This window comes from Erythrolamprus reginae, chromosome 9 (genome assembly GCF_031021105.1).
Source record: "Erythrolamprus reginae isolate rEryReg1 chromosome 9, rEryReg1.hap1, whole genome shotgun sequence".
Taxonomy (NCBI): Eukaryota; Metazoa; Chordata; class Lepidosauria; order Squamata; family Dipsadidae; genus Erythrolamprus; species Erythrolamprus reginae.
This window is the reverse complement of record NC_091958.1, coordinates 53,720,717-53,744,520: the sequence shown is the minus strand read 5'-3', so window position 1 is coordinate 53,744,520 and position 23,804 is coordinate 53,720,717. Positions and strand designations below refer to the sequence as shown.

Below are 23,804 nucleotides of genomic sequence, written 5' to 3'. Positions count from 1 at the left end.
CACACAATTAGGTTGAAGTAGTGAAAATGGCTGTCTGAGTTGTCTTGTTGCTATCATTCTACAAAGTGTCTTCAGCATCTTGTCCATTGGTCTTCCTTTCAGATGATGCCCATCATCAACCATTATAACGAAATCTTGGAGAAGAACATTCAGAAGAAATTGGAGAATGAGGAAGCCATAGATATGAAGCTGTGAGTAACATCTGTGAGATTGGCTGGGAATTTGTAATCCAAGCGTATAAAAGTGGATTCACATTTTCCATAATATGTGGAATCCCTCATGCAACTGTGAAGGATCCCCTGAGATCGTCTGTTGAATGTCTCATGAGGTGGCTTCTAATGGTTGAACGTCTACGCTATGCTTCTTCTTCATTCCTTCCAGGATCTTTTCAGCCTACAGCTTGGATGTGGTAACCAGCTGCTCCTTCAGTGTCAACATTGATTCCCTCAACCATCCCAACGATCCTGTTGTTGTGAACATGAAAAAGTTCATCCGATTTAGCTTCCTTGGCCCTGTTATCATCTTGTCTGGTAAGATGTCTTTGTAGGCCACATAGGTTGCCCTTCATTTTGACATTTTTATGGAGGATTCAGATGATACTTGTGTAAAATTCTCATCTTCTCTCCCTTAACCTCTTCTATTTTCTTTTTTTATCTTTCTGTAAACATTAGTTGAAAAGAGGAGAAATAATTAATGGAGTCTTTAATAGTCCTAATTCCTAAAGATAGAGAAGAGGGACAGAGGATCCAAAACTAAAGGCCAACCTTGCTGCTAAGTGCCAACTATAAAATATTCACAACAATAATGGCAGAAAGGTTAAAAAAATATTAATTAGGGCTATTCACCCAGACCTGAATGGTTTTCTCCCAAAGAGATATATTATAAACAATATAGGAAACATACTGATTAGAGTATTATGAGCTAAACCCAAGAAAACCTGCAGTATTCATATTCCTTAAATCACAAAAGGCATTCGATCATTTAAATTGGGAACTATTTATTAATAAATTTGAAAAAATGAAATTTGGAAAGAAAATTATTAGGATTATTCAAACAATTTACTCAAGGAACCTTGGAGGTCTTCTAGTACAAACCCTGCTTGGGCAGGTGATCCTACACTCTCATCAGATAAATGGCTATCAAACATCTTCTTACAAATTTCCAGTGTTGGAGCATTCACAACTTCTGGAGGCAAGCTGTTCCACTGATCAATTGTTCTAACTGTCAGGAATTATATCCTTAGTTCTAAGTTGCTTCTCTCCTTGATTAGTTTCCACCCATTGCTTCTTGTCCTATCCTCGGGTTCTTTAGAGAATGGCTTGTCTTCCTCTTCTTTGTGGCAATCCCTGAGATCTTGGAACACTGCTATCATGTCTCCCCTAATCCTTCTTTTATTAAACTTGACATACCCAGTATTTACCCTAAACAAGCATCAACCAAGGTCTTCATTGGCTACCGTCCCAAGACTGTGTTAGTTGTTAATAGTGGCGATAGTAATTTAGGAATCTCTTGGGTAGAAGAAAGCCATTGATGAGCCTTGGTGGCACAATGGTTAGAGTGCACTACTGCAGGCTAGCTACTTTTGCTGACTGCCATCTGACTGCAATTTGGCAGTTCAAATCTCAGCAGGAGGCAAGAGGGCTGACTCTATAAACACTCCGTGGCCTGCATTGGCTGCCGATCAGTTTCCGGTCACAATTCAAAGTGTTGGTCATGACCTTTAAAGTCCTACATGGCATTGGACCAGAGTACCTCCAGAACCGCCTGCTACCGCACGAATCCCAGCGGCCGATAAGGTCCCACAGAGTTGGCCTTCTCCAGGTCCCGTCGACTAAACAATGTTGTCTGGTGGGCCCCAGGGGAAGAGCCTTCTCTGTGGCGGCCCCGGCCCTCTGGAATCAACTCCCCCCAGAGATTAGAACTGCTCCCACCCTCCTTGTCTTCCATAAACTACTTAAGACCCACCTATAATGCCAAGCATGGGGGATTTGAGACACCTTCCCCCAGGCTTATTATAATTTATGTTTGGTATGTATGTGCTGTTTGGTTTTTAATTATGATAGGGTTTTTTGTTTTTTAATATTAGATTTGTGCCAGCATAATATTGTTTTTATCGTTGTTGTGAGCCGCCCCGAGTCTTCGGAGAGGGGCGGCATACAAATCTAATAAATTATTATTATTATTATTATTATTATTATTATTATTATTATTATTATTATTATTATTATTATTATTATAGAGGGCTGTAAAGCACTGTAAAGCAGTATATAAGTCTAGGTGCTATGACTATCGCTATTGTACTAGCTGCTCAAACTGAGTATTTTATTGAGCATCATTTATTTATTTATTTGCTGACTGAATCAGTTTTAGGCTGCTTCATTCATAATTGTTACCATCACGCGTAACTACAATTTTGCTAGAATCTCTACTTGACAAAGCTCATGGAGACCTCCTAAGGGTTTTTCTTGTAGCTGTGTTACAGATGAGTGTTCACGCCAATAACCTGTTTGCTTTTCTCCCCACTCCACACCTCTCCCCAGTCCTTTTCCCATTCCTTATCCCAGTGCTGGAAAAACTCAATTTCACCATATTCCCCAAGTCTTCCACAGACTTCTTCCTCGAGGTCATCAAGAAAATCAAAGAAGATCGCCAAAAGAAGGACCACACGGTCAGTCTGGGCTTTGTGTCTCATGCCTGCTCTTCTGTGGCCCTCATGCGCTTGGTGTATGTTTGTGCATTCCCAGTGTTAAAGTTAATTTTAAACTTGCTTTGGAAACGTGGAGGGTATCAGGTATTAGACAGTTTCCTTCATAAAGACACTTCAGCAGGAGTTCTTTCTTCAGAAGGCTTTTACTTCCTCTTAGTATCAAAACTATTAACTCTATACTATATTACAGAACACCTAACCAAACCATTACACTAGATGACTATCACAGACCAACCAACTCACCACTATCAGATCACAAACCACACCTATGCAAAGGTGTAGTACAATATCACGAATCCCAGCGACCAGTTAGGTCCCACAGAGTGGGCCTTCTCCAATGTTGTTTGGCGAGACCCAGGGGAAGAGCCTTCTCTGTGGCGGCCCCGGCCCTCTGGAACCAACTCCCCCCAGAGATTAGAATTGCCCCCACCCTCCTTGCCTTTCGTAAGCTTCTTAAAACCCACCTCTGCCATCAGGCATGGGGGAACTGAGATATTCTTTCCCCCTAAGCCTTACAATTTACGCATGGTATGTCTGTATGTATGTTTGGTTTTATAATAAGGTTTTTTTTAATTGTTTAGTATTGGATTGTTACATGCTGTTTTTTATCACTGTTGTTAGCCGCCCCCGAGTCTGCGGAGAGGGGCAGCATACACATCCAATAAATAAATAAAATAAAAATAAAAATAAAAATAAAATAAAATAATAAAATAAAATAAAATAAAATAAAATAAAATAAAATAAAATAAAATAAAATAAAATAAAATAAAATAAAATAAAATAAAATAAAATAAATATAAAATAAAATAAAATAAATATAAAATAAAATATAAAATAAAATAATAAAATAAAATATAATAACATATAATAAAATAAAATAAAATATAATAAAATAAAATAAAATAAAATAAAATAAAATAAAATAAAATAAAATAAAATAAAATAAAATAAAAATATAAAATAATAAAATAAAATAAAATAAAATAAAATAAAATAAATAATAAATAATAAACAAACAAACACACACAGATACAAGTATTGACCAATCAGGTTGTAGAACAGATGGCATCATTCTGCTGATGCACCATGACTCAGCATTCCTTCTACTTTACAGTAATTACAGCATTTCCCCTGTATTCTGACAGTATTATGTATACAATAACAGTTCCATCTCCTTTTGGTCTCTCTACCATTCCAGAACCGAGTTGATTTTCTTCAACTCATGATAGACGCTCAAGTTGCAGCCTCTGGGGACCCAAATTCAGAGAAAGGTAAAGTTGCAGATCTTGCTTTTTAAAAAATACATATATCGTATTTTTCGGAGTATAAGACACATTGGAGTATAAGATGCACCTTAGTTTTGGGAAGGAAAATAAGAAAACGAATCTGCTAACCAGGTATTCATCTGGCTAGCATCCTTAGTCTGGTCAGCTTCAGCACATTATTTTATCCCTTGGTTAGTGTTGTGGTTAGCTCTGGCCAAGCTCCTGCCCCAAGGACTGTGGATGTGGGGGAGACATCCACATGCTGCAGGCCTGTTTTGCCCCCGGTGGAATCTGCTGCTGAAGGCTCCTCTGACCAAGAAGACATGAGTGACAGGGAGGAGGAGAGTGGGGCAGACAGCTCAGAAGGAGATCAATTATCTAGCTCCTCCTTGGATTCAGAACAAGAGTTAATGATACAGCCATGCATGCGGAGAGCGATGCATAGGCAGCAACAACTGAGAGATTATTATCAAAGAAAATGAGGCTACCTGTGGTTGGGTGGGGCTGTGGTCATTAGTGAGGCTGCTATAAATAGCAGCCTGTGGGTTTGGCCATTGAGGAGGATTATCTGATCCTTGTGTTTCGTGCCTGCTTTGCTGCGTTTGACCTTTTGTGTGCTGATTTTCCCCCGCTTTGAAACTAAACCAGAGCAAAGTGTGTTTCACTTTGTGAAAGAAGAAGGACTGTGAATTGCCTCACAGCTGCAAGCAAAGTATCACAGAACTGATAAGGGACTTGCACCAATTACCAGTTTGTTTGGAGACGAGTGCTCTTGGCTATACCAAAAGAGGGCTTAGTTTAAGTGAATTTTCATTATAAAGAACATTGTTTTGAATTTTCAAATGTGTGTGTCTCTGAAATTTGTACCTGTGAATTTTTGGGAGGAGTCTACCAGACAGCCCGACAGAACAGTTAGGGCTTTTAAAAAAAAGCTTCAGAGAAAGTAACAATGAAAGAGCTTGCCAAATTACCAAAATTGGTTGCAGTATTCCATTGGCCTGTTTCTACTCTTCCTTTACTGTGCCAATATTCAATAGCAATAGCAAATACAACTGTTGACGTTATTTGTGTGATGAGAGAGGGGGGGGGGAAAGGAGGGAGCGAGGGAGATAGAGAGATATAATTGTTTAAAGTTGTTGATCAAATCAGGTTCCCTGGATGACAACTCAATCTAAGATACTGTATGTGCTGCAGATGTGGTGTGCAGGTGAATGCCATGGGTTTGATCACAAGCTTCTTCCGTCCTTTCCTTTCTCCTCCAACAGCTTTAACAGACAAAGAGATTTTGGCCCAGTCAATTTTTTTTATTTTTGGTGGCTATGAGACCATCGGTTCCTCTCTCAACTTCATGTCTTACTGTCTGGCCACTCACCCTGATGTCCAAGAGAAATTGTACCAAGAGATCAATGACACTTTTCCCAATCAGGTAAGACCCTTTTTGATGGGGGCTTTATGACTCTCTTGGTTGAGGGTGGATAATTTTGAGAGCTGCCAGACAACCAGACCTAAATATGCAGAGTTCAAGCTAACTACTTTATTATCTTCTGCCTGTAGTACAGGAATCTCCCCACTGAAGCAGCCAGCTTCTGGGAATAATTAGATGAATAAATCTTGTCAGTACCATGTATGTTACTATGTTGGGAACTACAATACATATAAACTATCAATGTATGTTTAAGGGATGTATCTTTAAGAGAAGTGTGCCTGTTGGCCATAAGGGGGAGCTAACGGACTTCCTGTTTGGGGGAGTATTATTGAGAGTCACTGTGTGTATGGAGCTGTGTGCTCATGTATCTGGTTTGTGTTTGATATTTGAGATTATATTTGTGATCTGGATTGTATAGAGATTATTCTACTGGATATATGTATATAATATATGTGTTCTATATTTACTAGTCCGGTTTATTTGCCTGCTATCAGTACTCACACATTTACTCTCTATTACGTTTGTTTCGTGGATGATATATTTTCCCTAAACAATTTAACAATCTCTCTCTCTCTCTCTCTCTTTCTCTCTCTCTCTGTGTACATAGATTGTTTTTTTAATATTGGATTTTTACATTGTAATTTTAAATTTAATTACATTTGCCACTGCCCTGTACTGTTATATTATATACCGTTAGCTGCCCCAAGTCCTTGGAGAAGGGCGACATACAAATCCAATCGAGGAGGACTCCCAGGTTGCGGACCCTCTCTGAGGGGATCAATAATTTCCCTCCCCCCCAGGGTACTAGACGGACAGATGGAATTGTCCTTGGGGGGCAAAACCTACAGCCACTCCATCTTGTCAGGGTTGAGGTTGAGCCTGTTGACACCCATCCAGACCCTAACAGCCTACAGGCACCAGCACATCACTTCCACTGCTTCGCTGACTGGATATGGGGTGGAGATGTACAACTGGGTGTCATCAGCGTACTGATGACACCTCACCCCATGCCCTTGGATGATATTTCCAATGGTCATGTGGCCAACATGACTAAATAACAAAGTCACACAAAATGCTGTTACCTTCCCTCAAAGTGGGATTTTTTACATACTTTCAAACAGCTAGGTTGGCAGAAGCTGGGACAAGTAATAGGAGCTCACTCTGCTACGTGGTGCCAGGGATTTGAACCGCTGAACTGCCGACCTTCTGATCAATAAGCTCAGTGTCTTGCCACTGAGCCAATGTTTCATACTTCTTACATACTAGAACGCCATATTCCTTTATTTTGTCTTGTTTGGGCTTTTTCTGCAGACCCCTCCCACCTATGACGCAATCCATCAAATGGAATATCTAGATATGGTGGTGAATGAAACTTTTCGCCTTTACCCTCCGGGTTCACGACTTGACAGAGTTTGCAAAAAGACCGTGGAAGTCCATGGAGTGACCATCCCAAAAGGGACGGTGGTTATGATTCCAGCTTATGTCCTACACCGGATCCCAGAATATTGGACCGAGCCTGAAGAGTTCAGACCTGAGAGGTATGTTGTGAGGAATTAGCTGTCACTAACTGGATGTCCTAGTACAGGGGTAAGCAAAGCTGGCTCTTCTATGACTTGTGGACTTCAACTCCCAGAATTCCTGAGCCAATCTTGCCAGCTCAGGAATTCTGGGAGTTGAAATCCACATGTCATAGAAGAGCCAACTTTGCCTACCCCTGTCCCAGTAGACTCAAGGATTCTTTGGCATAAGCCCTGAAGAAGTCCAAATGAATTAAGCAGAAACTACTTCTAAACAGGCCTCTTTGTGGTTCCTCACCTGTAGACAGAATCTTGACAAACTAAAGTAACCCCTTGCATCATTGAAAACATACTTGTCAGAGACAGTGAATCAGAACATATGCTACATTGCAATTCAGAAGATTTATCGCTCAAGTCAAAAATCTAATCAGCTAAAGTTCAACATTAAATTGGAAAATGATAAGGATGAATGAAGGTTAAGGGGTTGAATTTAGACTGTGGAACTTAATGATTCCAGGCTAATGACCACCTCCCTAGCAAGGCCCACTCTTCTCCTAAAATGCTCTGAGAATTGATACAGAAGGGCACCCTTGATTATCTTCCCACCAACCAAACTGTATAGATTTAAGTCTCTTGGCCCTCTGAGATGCAGCCCCTCCCTCCTGGGAATCCAGGCTGCCTTCCACCACAACTGTTTAGCCACTGAACTCCAGCGATCTCTCTCGGGAAACATTTAGCTTTCTTCATTGGTTTCAGTCCAGTTTATCCAGGGGTGAAAAAGAGCAAAGGGGTGTCTTGGCTACAGAACTGAGCTACAGACTATTGGAAAGAGTAGCCTTACTCAGCCGTGATTCTTTTCCGACTTGCAAATAGGTTTAGCAAAGAGAACAAAGAGACCCTAGACCCGTATGTCTTCCTCCCTTTCGGAGCCGGTCCCAGGAACTGCATCGCGATGCGTTTTGCCCTCCTGGTGCTGAAAATGGGCCTGGTGGTCGCCCTGCAAAGATTTCGCTTTCAAACCTGCAAGGAAACACAGGTGAGTTTTACAACTTGGGGTTGGAAGCTGGTTCCTCCTCATTGGCTATCGAGTTTACTCAACCGATTCCCCATCTGACGAGTGAGTCTTGTTAAAAAACACAAGGAGATGATGAATGTGAAAGTGAGATCTCTTTGAAAAGACAGGGTCCTATTATCAGGGTGAGAAGCCTAGTCCATGTCTCGTCTCGTGTGTGTGTGAGAGAGAGAGAGACAGAGAGAGAGAGACAGAGAGAGAGAGACAGAGAGAGAGAGAGAGAGAGAGAGACAGAGAGAGAGACAGAGAGAGAGACAGAGAGAGACAGAGAGAGAGAGACAGAGAGAGAGAGAGAGAGAGAGAGTCTCCAATGCCTAAGTTTGGCTTCTATGTCTTAACTGAGAATATTTCTTTATTTTATTTATTAATCAGATTTGTATGCCGCCCTTCTCCGCAGACTCGGGGCGGCTCACAGCAATAATAATACAATGTAAACAAATCTAATATTTAAGTTAATTTAAAACCCCAATTTAGAAACCAATCATACATACTAGCATACCATGCATAAATTTTATAAGCCTAGGGGGAGGGAAAGTCTCAATTCCCCCATGCCTGATGACAGAGGTGGGTTTTAAGGAGCTTACGAAAGGCAAGGAGGGTGGGGGCAACTCTGATATCTGGGGGGAGTTGGTTCCAAAGGGTCGGGGCCGCCACAGAGAAGGCTCTTCCCCTGGGTCCCGCCAAACGACATTGTTTAGTTGACAGGACCTGGAGAAGACCAAATCTGTGGGACCTAACTGGTCACTGGGATTCGTGCGGCAGAAGGCGGTCCCGGAGATATTCTGGTCCGGTGCCATGAAGGGCTTTATAGGTCATAACCAACACTTTGAATTGTGACCGGAAACTGATCGGCAACCAATGCAGACAATAGAGTTTTGGTGCTCACAACAGAATGAAGCCCCTAGTAAAGAGCCTTTATCAATTGCTACACAGACAGTGGAGGGAAAAAGTATTTTATTTTATTTTATTTTGTTTTGTTTAATATTATTTTATTTATTTATTCATCCATCCATTAATTCATTCGTCCAAGTATGTATTGGTAGTATACAAAGACATAACCATGTTTATATACATGATACTAAAAGACAGGGGACGGAAGGCACACTGGTGCACTTATGCACGCCCCTTACTGACCTCTTAGGAATCGGGAGAGGTCAACAGTGGACAGTCTAAGGGAAAAGTTTTGGGGGTTAGGTGATGATACTACAGAATCAGGTAGTGAGTTCCATGCATTAACTACTCAGTTACTAAAGTCGTATTTCCTGCAGTCAAATTTGGAGCAGTTTACTTTGAGTTTATGTCTGTTGTGTGCTCGTGTGTTGTTTTGGTTGAATACATAGAAAGCATTGCGTAGGCATAGGAAAAGGCATGTGTGTAAAACATGATTCTTGGTTGTCACCTCTCTTTAATTCTGATGTTTTCTATCGCCCTTTCTTTTGGTCAATGGGGAAGATCCCCCTGGAGCTGGAAGACAAAGGATTCCTCAGGACAAAGAAACCCATCCTGTTGAAATTGGTGCCCAGAATCATTGTGAAACATGAGGAGTAGATCTTCTGGAGGCTGCAGTGGTTCCTTCCTTCCTTCCTTCCTTCCTTCCTTCCTTCCTTCCTTCCTGATTCATAGAAACATAGAAGATTGATGGCAGAAAAAGACCTCCATCTTCCTCCCTTCCTTTCTGTTATGCCTTCATGTTCAGCAGTAAAAAAGAATTAAATGCGTTTAGACCAGTGAAGAGCTGCAAAATTATTTACTACCAGACTGTGGGCGTGGTTTATTTTATTTTATTTATTTATTTATTGGATTTGTATGCCGCCCCTCTCCGAAGACTCGGGGCGGCTAACAGCAATAACAAGACAGCATACAATAATAATCCAATACTAAGAACAATTAAAAACCCATTATAATAAAAAAACAAACGTACATACAGACATACCATGCATAAAATTGTAAGGGCCTTGGGGGAAAGAGTATCTCAATTCCCCCATGCCTGATGGCAGAGGTGGGTTTTAAGTAGCTTACGAAAGGCAAGGAGGGTGGGGGCAATTCTAATCTCTGGGGGGAGTTGGTTCCAGAGGGCCGGGGCTGCCACAGAGAAGGCTCTTCCCCTGGGTCCTGCCAAGTGGCATTGTTTGGTTGACGGGATCCGGAGAAGACCCACTCTGTGGGACCTAACTGGTCGCTGGGATTCGTGCAGCAGTGGTTGTGGCTCACCGGCCACGTGACCAGCTGGGAGTGGCTTGACAATCATGTGACCAGGGGTGGTTTAAAGGTAATGTGACTGGCTTAAAGGTGCCCAAATTGATGTCACTCACGTCAAGGGTTTGGGTTAGGGTGCCTGGCCTCTCCTCGCCGGAAAGAGATAACAATTTCCCTATCTATTTGTTCTATTGAACATCCAAAATATACTATTTAATTCTATGTATATATATGCCCTATGTGCATAGTTCCCTCTAAGCTGAGCAGTGAGCAATCGCTCACTTAAAAATCATCATCAACTCAGAGTTTTCCAAACCTGCCCAGAAGCCGAGAGGGAAAGAGTGAGAGGGAAGGAGAGAGAGAGGAAGAGAGAGAAACAGATAGAAAAAAGAGAGGAAGGAAAAGAGAAAGGAAAAGAATGGGAGTAAGGAAGAGAGAAAGAAAATCAAAATCTAGTTTGGAACTAGCTCAACTATTTAAGTGGCATTTTGGTATTGATAGAGTTGCCCTATTATGAGCTCACTGTTATAGACACACAGGACAGTATTTTATTTTGAAATTCTCTGAGGCAAAACAGGGTGGGTTTTTTATTTGTTTGTTTGTTTATTTGTTTATTTATTATTTCTGTGCCACCCAGTCCCGAAGGGACTGCCGCTCAGACACTATACTTTTCCGCCCACCCCCCAAAAAAATTAGAGGGAACACTGCCTATGTGTACATACAGATTACACACAGGCACACAAAAATATACATTATTTACTATATAAACTGTATGTGTATGAATACACATACACACGCAAGCACAGCTCTTCTAAAATTATATACATTCAACCTCGTTCACTGCGATAGGAAAAACATACCCAGAGCCCAGAAGAGGAAAAATGGAAAAAAAATCAATTCTTTTTTACTAGTTCTGCATAGAAACATAGAAGATTGACGGCAGACCTCCTGGTCCATCTAGTCTGCCCTTATACTATTTCCTGTATTTTATCTTAGGATGGATCTATGTTCATCCCAGGTATGTTTAAATTCAGTTCCTGTGGATTTACCAACCACGTCTGCTGGAAGTTTGTTCCAAGGATCTACTACTCTTTCAGTGAAATAATATTTTCTCATGTTGCTTTTGATCTTTCCCCCAACCCAACTTCAGATTGTGCCCCCTTGTTCTTGTGTTCACTTTCCTATTAAAAACACTTCCCTCCTGGACCTTATTTAACCCTTTAACATATTTAAATGTTTCGATCGTGTCCCCCCTTTCCCTTCTGTCCTCCAGACTCTACAGATTGAGTTCATGAAGTCTTTCCTGATACGTTTTATGCTTAAGACCTTCCACCATTCTTGTAGCCCATCTTTGGACCCGTTCAATTTTGTCAATATCTTTTTGTAGGTGATGTCTCTAGAACTGAACACAGTACTCAGTACACAATTCCTATAATGTTCTTGCGGATTTAAATAGTAAGGATGTTGAAGGTATTAGCAAGGCCCCTCAGGCGGAGAATGAGGGGATGTTCAAAGGAGAAGTTGTTGTAAACGAGGTGAATAGTGTCACCAATCCAAGTCCAGTTAGTAGAAATAAAAAGAGGACACATTTTCTTGTGGGTGACTCGATTGTTAGAGGTGTTGATTTGGGACAGAGGAAGGATGTGGTGAAGGTGATGAGGTGTCTCCCAGGAGCCACTGCCCGCAGGGACAGGAGGCGGATTACAAACATTATCAAGGCTGTGAGTAAAGGTAATAACGTTGATGTGGTGGTGCATCTTGGCACAAATGATTTGTCCCAGAGAAATGTCCCAGAGAAATGCATACCTGACCAAAATCTTTCTACCGGTTCTGCATACCTGACCGTACCTATAGGAGTCCATCACTGGTTTAGACACTTATCACGCTGTTTTCAAAGAAAGCTGGGTGTGGCAGTTAATCTTGGCATCCCTCCTGTCTTCCCTTTTAAAAGTTAATAATAAATCTGCTGGTTTAATGCACACATCGCTTGATTTTGAGTGACTCATGCCACAGGCATTCAAGGGGGCTGCGTTGTGTAGCAGCGTGAGTCCTAAGTTTCATTCTTCTTCTGACAAATAAAGTTTCTACATTAACTCCCTGCGGGCTGCCTCGGGGTTCCTTGAAAGGTGATGAAATCAATAAAAGAGGTTTCTGGAGAGCTGCTGCACCTGGAGTGAAGAAACACACCTGTTGGGTGTCGATCGATGACATATAATCAGATGCGGTATGAATTAAGTGCAGTACACAACATTAATACTAATAATAATTTATTGGATTTGTATGCCGCCCCTCTCCGAAGACTCGGGGCGGCTCACAACAACGATAAAAACAATATTATACTGGCACAAATCTAATATTAAAAAAAACTAAAAACCCTATCATAATTAAAAACCAAACAGCACATAGATACCAAACATAAATTATAATAAGCCTGGGGGAAAGGTGTCTCAAATCCCCCATGCCTGGCGGTATAGGTGGGTCTTAAGTAGTTTACGGAAGACAAGGAGGGTGGGAGCAGTCCTAATCTCCGGGGGGAGTTGATTCCAGAGGGCCGGGGCCGCCATAGAGAAGGCTCTTCCCCTGGGACCCGCCAGACAACGTTGTTTAGTCGGCAGGACCTGGAGAAGGCCAACTCTGTGGGACCTTATCGGATGCTGGGATTCGTGCGGTAGCAGGCGGTTCCGGAGGTACTCTGGTCCAATGCCATGTAGGGCTTTAAAGGCCATGACCAACACTTTGAATTGTGACCGGAAACAGATCGGCAGCCAATGCAGGCCACGGAGTGTTGTAGATACGTGGGCGAATCTGGGAAGCCCCACGATGGCTCTCGCGGCTGCATTCTGCACGATCTGGAGTTTCCGAACACTTTTCAAAGGTAGCCCCATGTAGAGAGCGTTGCAGTAATCGTCTGCTACAATGTCTTACCTGTCAATACCCAAGGAGTTGCTGATACAGTTCTATAGAGGAATCACAGAATCTCTCATCTGCACCTCTATAACTCTGGTTTGGTTCTGCAACCCAACAAGACACTGGGAAAAAGAATCTGAACTCCAAATGCGAACTGAATAATCAAATGATCACAGATAATCCCCACTCAGTTAAAGACCTTGGTATACTAATAACAAAAGATTTAAGTGCCCAAAGCCCACTGCAACAACATAGCCAAGAAGGCTTCAAGAGTTGTAAACCTAATCCTACGTAGCTTCTGCTCTGGCAATCTCACACTACTTACCAGAGCTTACAAAACGTTTGCCAGACCCACCCTTGAATACAGCTCATCTGTTTGGAACCCATATCGCATCTCAGACATTAACACCCTTGAAAATGTCCAAAGATACTTCACCAGAAGAGCCCTTCACTCCTCCACTCGAGACTAGACTTTCAATCCTGGGCCTAGAAAGCCTAGAACTAAGACACCTTAAACATGATCTAAGTATTGCCCACAAGATCATATGCTGCAATGTCGTGCCTGTCGGCGACTACTTCAGCTTCAACCACAACAACACAAGAGCACACAACAAATTTAAACTTAATATTAACCACTCCAAACCTGACTGTAAAAAATATGACTTCAGTAACCGAGTTGTCGAAGCGTGGAACTCATTACCGGACTCCATAGTGTCATCCCCAAACCCCCAACACTTTACCCTTAGATTATCCACAGTTGACCTATCCAGATTCCAAAGAGGTCAGTAAGGGGCGAGTACAAGTGCACTAGAGTGCCTTCTGTCCCCTGTCCTATTGCTCTCCTATATCTCCTATACCTTTCTTCTATTCATATATCTCTTCTATTCTTTCATTGATATGTTCTATTACTATATCTTCTTTTCTATTATTTCTTAGATATATTTTACTATGTGTATCTCCTCTACAACATTCATCATGTCTTTTACTATGTCTCGCTTAATTTTAAAATTCCAGCTAAAAACATTTAACATATATATATATATATATATATATATATATATATATATACTGTATATATATATATACTGTGTGTATATATATATATATGTATATATGTATATATGTGTATACATATACATATACATATACATATACATATACATATACATATACATATATATATATATATATACACCCACTAAAACCCTCATTGTGTATTGGGCAAAATAAATAAATAAATAAAAATAATAAAATAAGACCAACACAGACTTCAGAGGAGAATCGGAACTGCAGAACAAAACAATGGCTGCCAACCTGCCTTCCATTGAGGACCTGTAGACTGCACAAGTCAAAAAGAGGGCAGGGAAAATATTGACTGACTCCTCACATCCTGGGCACAAATTGTTTCAACTCCTACCCTCAAAACGTCGCTACAGAGCACTGCACATCAAGGCAAGTAGACACAAGGACAGTTTTTTCCCAAACGCCATCACTCTGCTAAACATATAATCCCCTCAACACTGTCAAACTTTTGGCTAAGTCTGCACTTCTATTTCTACTAGTTTTTTTCCCCTCATCATTCTTACCATCCTTTTCCTCCCACTAAGGACTGTAGGACTGGTTGCTTGTATCCTAAGATTTTTATTAAAATTGATTGTTTCTTCATTGCTTATTTGACCCAAATAAATGGGGACAGTAGGACAGGGATGGTAGGCACACTGGTGCATTTATGCATGTCCTCTTACGGGAAAGAAGGAAGTTGGAGGAGGAGGAGGAGGAGGAGGAGGAGGAGGAGGAGGAGGAGGAGGAGGAGGAGGAGGAGGAGAAGAAGAAGAAGAAGAAGAAGAAGAAGAAGAAGAAGAAGAAGAAGAAGAAGAAGAAGAAGAAGAAGAAGAAGAAGAAGAAGAAGAAGAAGAAGAAGAAGAAGAAGAAGAAGAAGAAGAAGAAGAAACGAACCTCTCCAGCAGTCCTGGGTTGGCCGGGCATTCTAGGATTTATCAAAGCCTACCGGGCAGGAGTCCAAGGAGGCCGTCCCGAGGAGGAGCCCCGGGCTTGACTCCTCCGAGGGCGGCTACAAAACCTCGGGAACTTCCAGGCGCGGCTCAGAAGTTGCCAAGCTCGGCGAAGGCTCTGCAGCCGCACTCACCATGGAAGACGCGATCCTCGGCTGGGCGCTGGAAACCTGGGCGCTCGCCCTGCTCCTCCTGGGCCTGCTGGTGCTGTAAGTGGGGACCGGGGGAGTCCGGGGGGAGGGTGAGAAAAACGGGTGGAAGGAGACCCCTCCCCGATGTTGTCGGGAAGAGGCTTAAAGGAGACGGGATTAGAATGCTCGGTGCGTAAAAGCGCAGCGTCGAGCCGGTTATTTCATTGCAGTTCTGCTCAGCTGTGTTTGGATTTAATTTTAGAATTGTTTTTTCTGTTAAACTTTTATTTGATTGATTGACTGACTGACTCGGGGCAGCTTTTCTTCTCCTCTCCTCTTTTCTTCTTTTAACTCCTCTCCTGTTCTCTCTTCCCCTTTCTTTTCTTCCCTTCTCCTTCTGCTCTTCTCCCCTCTTCTCCCCTCTTCTTTTATCCATTCTCTCTTTTTCCCTTTCTTTTCCTGCTCTTCTCCTTTTTCTTCTTTATTTTTCTTTTATTTTCTCTTCTCTCATGCTCTCCTCTGCTCTTCCCTTCCCTGCTTGGCTTCCCTCTCTCCTTCCTTCTGACCCTTTCCTCTTTCTTTAATCCAAGAAACTTTGTGCTACAGGGAAAAGAATAGAAAAGAAAACCGCAGGGCCTGTTGTATCCAGGTACTTGCACAATCCACATCCTCTCCCTGTGCTAGCCCTCTTAGCAAGACTGGACCAGGAAATCAACTGCACTGGGAGGCTAAATTTACTTTGATGGAGATCAATTGTGAAAACAGATCACTGCAAGTCTTATAGAAACATAGAAGACAGACGGCAGAAAAAGACCTCATGGTCCATCTAGTCTGCCCTTATACTATTTCCTGTATTTTATCTTAGGATGGATATATGTTTATCCCAGGCATGTTTAAATTCAGTTACTGTGGATTTACTAACCACGTCTGCTGGAAGTTTGTTCCAAGCATCTACGACTCTTTCAGTCAAATAATATTTTCTCAACGTTGCTTCTGATCTTTCCCCCAACTGACCTCAGATTGTGCCCCCTTGTTCTTGTGTTTACTTTCCTATTAAAAACACTTCCCTCCTGAACCTTATTTAACCCTTTAACATATTTAAATGTTTCGATCATGTCCCCCCTTTTCCTTCTGTCCTCCAGACTCTACAGATTGAGTTCCTGAAGTCTTTCCTGATACGTTTTATGCTTAAGACCTTCCACCATTCTTGTAGCCCGTCTTTGGACCCGTTCAATTTTGTCAATATCTTTTTGTAGGTGAGGTCTCCAGAACTGAACACAGTATTATTCCAAATGTGGTCTCACCAGCGCTCTATATAAGGGACCTTTGTGCTGGACTGCCTCCTTATATAGTGGGGAGTTGTTTGCTTGAACACCTTCCAAGTGCAAATTTCCTTTCCTGACTTACAAAAAAGTTTCAGCCCCTTTTATTTATTTGTTTACTTTATTTTATTTGTCAAGTACATGTTTGTAATATACATAGATATAACATTGTTTATATCTATAAGATAGGTACTGCTAAGAGGGAACAATTGGACAGGGGACGGGAGGCACGCTGGTGCGCTTATGCACACCCTTTACTGACCTCTTAGGAATCAGGAGAGGTCAAGAGTGGACAGTCTAAGGACAGAGTCAGGTAGGGAATTCCGTGCATCAACTACTCGGTTACTAAAGTCGTATTTCCTGCAGTCGAGTTTGGAGCAATTTATATTAAGTTTGTATCTGTTGTGTGCTCATATATTGTTGTGATTGAAGCAGAAGTAGTGGTTGACTGGTAGGATGTTGTAGCAGATATTTTTATGAGTTATGCTTAGGTCGTGTTGAAGGCAACGTAGTTCTGAGCTTTCTAAGGCCAGGATTTTAAGTCTGGTTGCGTAAAGTATATATGAAATTATCTAGGAAACAGTTTCTGTATAGCTCTATGGGGGTCATCTTCCCCATTCTGTACTTCTAGGACATCTTTGCTGTCCTTCAAGGTGGGGATGGTGGATCTTCTGGTCTTCTCCACCTGCCAAGCTTTCCTTGTTCAGATCCCTCTGACATTAGGAAGAATAACAGAGTTGGAAGGGACCTTGGAGGTCTTCTAGTTCAACTCCCTTCTTAGGCAGGAAACTCTACCATTTCAGAAAAATCACTGTCCAATCTCCCCCAGTGTTGGAGCATTCACAACTTCTGGTGGCAAGTTGTTCCACTGATTACTTGTTCTGACTGTCAGGAAATTTATCTTTACTTCTAGGTTGCTTCTCTCCTTGATCAGTTGTTTTTTCGCTGCTGATATTCTTTTGTTTTAGAAACATAAAAATGTAGAAGATTGATGGCAGAAAAAGACCTCGTGGTCCATCTAGTCTGCCCTTATACTATTTACTGTATTTTATCGTAGGATGGATCTATGTTTATCCCAGGCATGTTTCAATTCAGTTACTGTGGATTTACCAACCACATCCGCTGGAAGTTTGTTCCAAGCATCTACGACTTTCAGTAAAATAATATTTTCTCATGTTGCTTCTGTTCTTTCCCCCAAGTAGCCTCAGATTGTGCCCCTTTGTTCTTGGGTTCACTTTCCTATTAAAAACACTTTATTTATTTATTTATTTATTTACTTACTTACTTACTTACTTACTTACTTACTTACTTACTTACTTACTTACTTACTTATTTATTTATTTATTGGATTTGTATGCCGCCTCTCTCCGTAGACTCGGGGCGGCTAACAACAATGATAAAAACAACATGTAACAATCCAATTAATAAAACAATTAAAAACCCTTATTATAAAACCAAACATAGACACAAACATACCATGCATAACTTGTAATGGCCTAGGGGGAAGGAGTATCTTAACTCCCCCATGCCTGGTGGCATAAGTGAGTCTTGAGTAGTTTACGAAAGACAGGGAGGGTGAGGGCAGTTCTAATCTCTGGGGGGAGTTGGTTCCAGAGGGCCGGGGCCGCCACAGAGAAGGCTCTTCCCCTGGGGCCCGCCAAACGACATTGATTAGACTTCCCTTCTGAACCTTATTTAAGCCGTTAACATTTTAAAATGTTTTCTTTTCTTTTTTTTCCAGTTATGGGATCTGGCCGTACAATGTCTTCAAGAAGTTGGGAATCCCTGGGCCAAGACCTCTGCCTTTTATCGGAACTTTCCTTGAATATCGGAATGTGAGTGTATTGTACTCTTTCGCATTCTAGTAGCTTGTAGAGAAACCCAAAGAGTTTGGTTGAAAAAGGGGTCTGTCTTTCTTTCTTTTCCTTTCTTAAATTGTGACATTGTGTCTTCCATCTGGAGTGGTGCAGTGGCCTAGAGGTTGAGCTCTCGCCTCACAATCTGGAGGCTGTGAGTTTGATCCTAGGTAGAGGCAAATCTATCTCTATATCTTCTGAATAAAACTCCTCATCAGCAACAGGAAAGGTAAATACTCTGCTAGCTCCATTCTGTTGCCCAGAGTCCACCCTGCAAGGCATTACCGCAGGGGTGAAATTTGCCAGGTTTTGACAGGTTTGGGAGAACCGGTAGTAGAAATTTTGAGTCATTTGGAGAACTGGCAAATAAAACCTCTAGCTGGGCCCAGAGTGGGGAGGGAATGGGGATTTTGCAATATCATTTGTCCACGAGTGGGGAGGGAATGGGGATATTGCAATATCCTTCCCCCAGGGGTGGGGAGGAATGGGGATTTTGCAATATCCTTTGTCCACGAGTGGGAAGGGAAGGGAGATTTTGCAATATCCTTTGTCCACGAGTGGGGAGGGAATGGGGATTTTGCAATATCCTTCCCCCAGGGGTGGGGAGGAATGGGGATTTTGCAATATCCTTTGTCCACGAGTGGGAAGGGAATGGAGATTTTGCAATATCCTTTGTCCACGAGTGGGGAGGGAATGGGGATTTTGCAATATCCTTCCCCCAGGGGTGGGGAGGAATGGGAATTTTGCAATATCCTTTGTCCACGAGTGGGGAGGGAATGGGGATTTTGCAATATCCTTCCCCCAGGGGTGGGGAGGAATGGGAATTTTGCAATATCCTTTGTCCACGAGTGGGGAGGGAATGGGGATATTGCAATATCCTTCCCCCAGGGGTGGGAAGGGAATGGGGATTTTGCAATATCCTTCCCCTGCCAAGTCCATCAAGCCACACCCATAGAACCGGAAAGGGTGGAATATGAATTTCACCGCTGGATTATTGGTTGTTAAAAGAGGATGATGATGATTGTGATTTGTCTCACCTTTTTTTGGCCTCCTGAAAAGAAGATTGAGGAGAATAAAGGATTACTAGTACAGCTAGTCCTCTATTATTATTATTATTATTATTATTATTATTATTATTATTATTTATTGGATTTGTATGCCGCCCCTCTCTGTAGACTCGAGGCGGCTAACAACAATGATAAAAACAGCATGTAACAATCCAATTAATAAAACAACTCAAAACCCTTATTATAAAACCAAACATACACACAAACATACCATGCATAACTTGTAATGGCCTAGGGGGAAGGAATATCTTAACTCCCCCATGCCTGGCGGGAGTAGTTTACAAAAGACAGGGAGGGTGGGGGCAGTTCTAATCTCTGGGGGGAGTTGGTTCCAGAGGGCCGGGGCCGCCACAGAGAAGGCTCTTCCCCTGGGGCCCGCCAAACGACATTGTTTAGTCGATGTACATCAATGCACGACCATTCATTTCAATTGTAAGTTGAGGACCATCTGCCTTTCTTTGGGACCTCTCTTAGAATACTTTGGTCTTCATTTTTAAACTATGGTCCCTGTATCAGTTTAACCCTCACATCACTCAAGATGTGCAGATTAAAACATTTTTAACAGCTTCTAAAACTCTTCCAGTCTTTGCTGGAAAAAGGATGGCATTGCCAAGTTTACACGCATCTCCTTCTTTAATTCAACAGGGTGTTTTGGAGTTTGACCAAAGATGCTTTGAGAAATACGGCAAGATCTGGGGGTAAGTCACCTGTTGAATGTCACCTCCCGAAGGTCCTCACAATTAGCAACCATTGTAGCAGCCAAATAAAAGAAAAAGAAAGAGGCAAGACCTTGTATTTAAGATGATTACAAGATCATATTGCTTTTACAGCCCTCTCTAAGTGGTTTACACAATCAGCATCTTGCCCCCAACAATCTGGTTCCCCATTTTATTGACCTCGGAAGGACGGAAGGTGGAGTCAACCTTGAGCCGGTGCTGAGATTTGAACTGCCGAACTATAGCTAGCAGTTAGCTGAAGCAGCCTGCAGTGCTGCACTCTAACCACTGCGCCACCCCAGCTCTTCTCTGCTTGGCCAATTGGTCAGTCGGAAAATAGGAAGCCTTGATCCTGTCTTGTCATAAAGAGAAAGCCTACATTTCAAAACATCTTTTTTTTATTTTGACCATCAGAATATTTGATGGCCGGCAACCTGTGATGGCCATTTTGGATCCTGCCCTCATTAAAACAATCCTGGTCAAAGAATTCTATACTTATTTCACCAATCGCCGGGTAGGTATCTGCACTTAAAGTTGTGAGAACTTCACCGGGGCTGGGAAATAGAAGGCCTGCAAGGGAACCAAGAAGAGCAAGTCTAGTATTGTGGTTGAGGTGTTGTCCCTGGGGAGACCTGGGTCCATGGTCTCCCACAATCCTGCAAGTCTCACGGGTGATTTTGGGACAGTCGCTCTTTCACAACTGAAACTCACATAGCTGTTGTGGAAGAAAAGGGTTAGAATAGAATTCGAGAACTATCTATCAGACAGAAGACAAGCAGACAGATGATAGAGAAGATGAGATAGATAGATAGATAGATAGATAGATAGATAGATAATAGATAGATAGATAGATAGATAGATGATAGATAGATGATAGATAGATAGATAGATAGATAGATAGATGATAGATAGATAGATAGATAGATATAGATAGACAGATAGATGATAGATAGATAGATGATAGATAGATAGATAGATAGATAGATAGATAGATAGAGGATAGAGGATAGAGGATAGAGGATAGATAGATAGATAGATGATAGATAGATAGATAGATAGATAGATAGATAGATAGATAGATAGATAGATAGATAGAGATGATGGATGGATGGATGGAGAGACAGAGAGAGAGAGATATGATAGAATACTTAGACTTAGTGAAGAAGAAAGCAAATTGAAAACAAAGACGGAAAAACAACATGAGAGATTTCCATTTTTATTTTCTTGCTCTTTCACCTTAATCAGAACTTTGGTCTGCATGGAAATCTGGACACAGCCCTAAACATTGTGGTTGATGAACAGTGGAAGAGGATTCGCAATACCTTGTCCCCCACTTTCACCAGTGGGAGGCTGAAGGAGGTAAGAAATGAGGGTTGGATGCTGTTTGGACTTCGAGAGTGTTCTGTCCCAGCGCTGAAGCCCAAACAATTACGCAACACACAAACTTACAAAGACAGTTTGTTTTAGAAATTAAATGCGGAGTTTCCTTATAGCTTCTTAGGAGCATAAAACAAAAGGCGCAGTTATAATCCAGTTTGAAGTAGTGGTTTGAAAATGGCTGAGCTGACTTGTTGCTTTCATTCTACAAAGAGTCTTCAGCATCTTGGCCATTGGTCTTCCTTTCAGATGATGCCCATCATCAACCATTATAACGAAATCTTGGAGAAGAACATTCAGAAGAAATTGGAGAATGAGGAAACCGTAGATATGAAGCTGTGAGTAATATCTGTGGGATTGGTTGGGAATTTGTAATCCAAACATATAAAAGTGGATTCGCAGTTTCCATAATACGTGGAATCCCTCGTGCAACTCTTAAGGATCCCCTGAGATCATCTGTTGAATGTATCACAAGGTGGCTTCCAATGGTTGAACCTCTACGCTATGCTTCTTCTTCATTCCTTCCAGGATCTTTTCAGCCTACAGCTTGGATGTGGTAACCAGCTGCTCCTTCAGTGTCAACATTGATTCCCTCAACCATCCCAACGATCCAGTTGTTGTGCACATGAAGAAGATCCTCGCATTTGGCTTCCTCAGCCCTGTTTTAATCTTGGCTGGTAAGATGTCTTTGTGGGCCACAAAGACTTCCCTTCATACTTGACATTTTATGGAGGATTCAGATAATATCTTTGTAAAATTCCCATGTTCCCTCCCATAAGGTCTTCCTTTTTTTTTTTCTTTCTGTAAACATTAGTTGAAAAGAGGAGACAGAAAAATGTGTGTTTTGTGGTTGACAAAGATTGTTTTGCTACTATCTCACACTGGCTGCGTGAGATCATCCAAGGGTATGGGGTTAGATATCATCAGTACGCTGATGATACCCAGTTTTACATCTCCACCCCATGTCCTGTCAACGAAGCAGTGGAAGTGATGTGCCGGTGCCTGGAGGATGTTGGGGCCTGGATGGGTGTCAACAGACTCAAACTCAACACTGATAAGAAAGAGTGGCTGTGGGTTTTGCCTCCCAAGGACAATTCCATCTGTCTGTCCATCACCCTGGGGGGGGGGAATTATTGACCCTCTTGGAGAGGGTCCGCAACTTGGGCGTCCTCCTCGATCCACAGCTCACATTAGAGAAACATCTTTCAGCTGTGGCGAGGGGGGCGATTGCCCAGGTTCGCCTGATGCACCAGTTGCGGCCCTATTTGGACTGGGAGTCGCTGCTCACAGTCACTCATGCCCTCATCACCTCGAGGCTCGACTACTGCAATGCTCTCTACATGGGGCTACCTTTGAAAAGTGTTCGGAAACTTCAGATCGTGCAGAATGCAGCTGCGAGAGCAATCATGGGCTTTCCCAAAAATGCCCATGTAACACCAACACTCCGCAGTCTGCATTGATTGCCAATCAGTTTCTGGTCACAATTCAAAGTATTGGTAATCACCTATAAATCCCTTCATGGCACCGGACCAGGGTATCTACGAGATCGCTTTCTGCCGCACGAATCCCAGCGACCAGTTAGGTCCCACAGAGTTGGCCTTCTCCGGGTCCCGTCAACCAAACAATGTTGTTTGGTGGGACTCAGGGGAAGAGCCTTCTCTGTGGCGGCCCCGGCCTTCTGGAACCAACTCCCCCCAGAGATTAGAATTGCCCCCACCCTCCTCGCCTTTCGTAAGCTCCTTAAAACCCACCTCTGCCTTCAGGCATGGGGGAACTGAGATATTCTTTCCCCCTAGGCCTCTACAATTTATGCATAGTATGTTTGTTTGTTTGTATGTATGTTTGGTTTTATAAATAAGGGTTTTTTAGTTGTTTTAGTATTGGATTGTCACATGCTGTTTTTATCACTGTTGTTAGCCGCCCCGAGTCTACGGAGAGGGGCGGGATAGATAGATAGATAGATAGATAGATAGATAGATAGATAGATAGATAGATAGATAGATAGATAGATAGATAGATAGATAGATAAAGATAGATAGATAGATAGATAGATAGATAGATAGATAGATAGATAGATAGATAGATAGATGATAGATGATAGATAGATAGATAGATAGATAGATAGATAGATAGATAGATAGATAGATAGATAGATAGATAGATAGATAGATAAATTATATAGCTATCTAAAATCCCCAATAATATTAAAAATCAATTGCACCCATTCGTACAG

The 23,804-nt window shown here is 42.0% G+C and overlaps 1 protein-coding gene across 5 annotated transcripts in view; it reads left to right on the top strand.

Moving 5' to 3' along the window:
• LOC139172334 (cytochrome P450 3A24-like) overlaps positions 1-23,804 on the top strand; it is a 38,634-nt gene that overhangs the window by 5,549 nt on the left and 9,281 nt on the right. For 2 of the 5 annotated variants that reach the window (XM_070761340.1, XM_070761343.1), the window contains exons 6-13: positions 103-191; positions 382-530; positions 2,541-2,668; positions 3,906-3,978; positions 5,238-5,398; positions 6,710-6,936; positions 7,789-7,951; positions 9,440-9,719. In XM_070761340.1, the coding sequence (XP_070617441.1) occupies positions 103-191; positions 382-530; positions 2,541-2,668; positions 3,906-3,978; positions 5,238-5,398; positions 6,710-6,936; positions 7,789-7,951; positions 9,440-9,535 (1,086 nt within the window). In that variant the 3' untranslated portion in view covers positions 9,536-9,719. Of the gene's footprint in view, positions 1-102; positions 192-381; positions 531-2,540; positions 2,669-3,905; positions 3,979-5,237; positions 5,399-6,709; positions 6,937-7,788; positions 7,952-9,439; positions 9,720-15,193; positions 15,316-18,296; positions 18,391-20,123; positions 20,177-20,608; positions 20,709-21,439; positions 21,554-21,820; positions 21,910-22,099; positions 22,249-23,804 lie in introns of those variants that run through there. The other 3 variants (XM_070761341.1, XM_070761344.1, XM_070761342.1) reach the window with 3 other exon arrangements.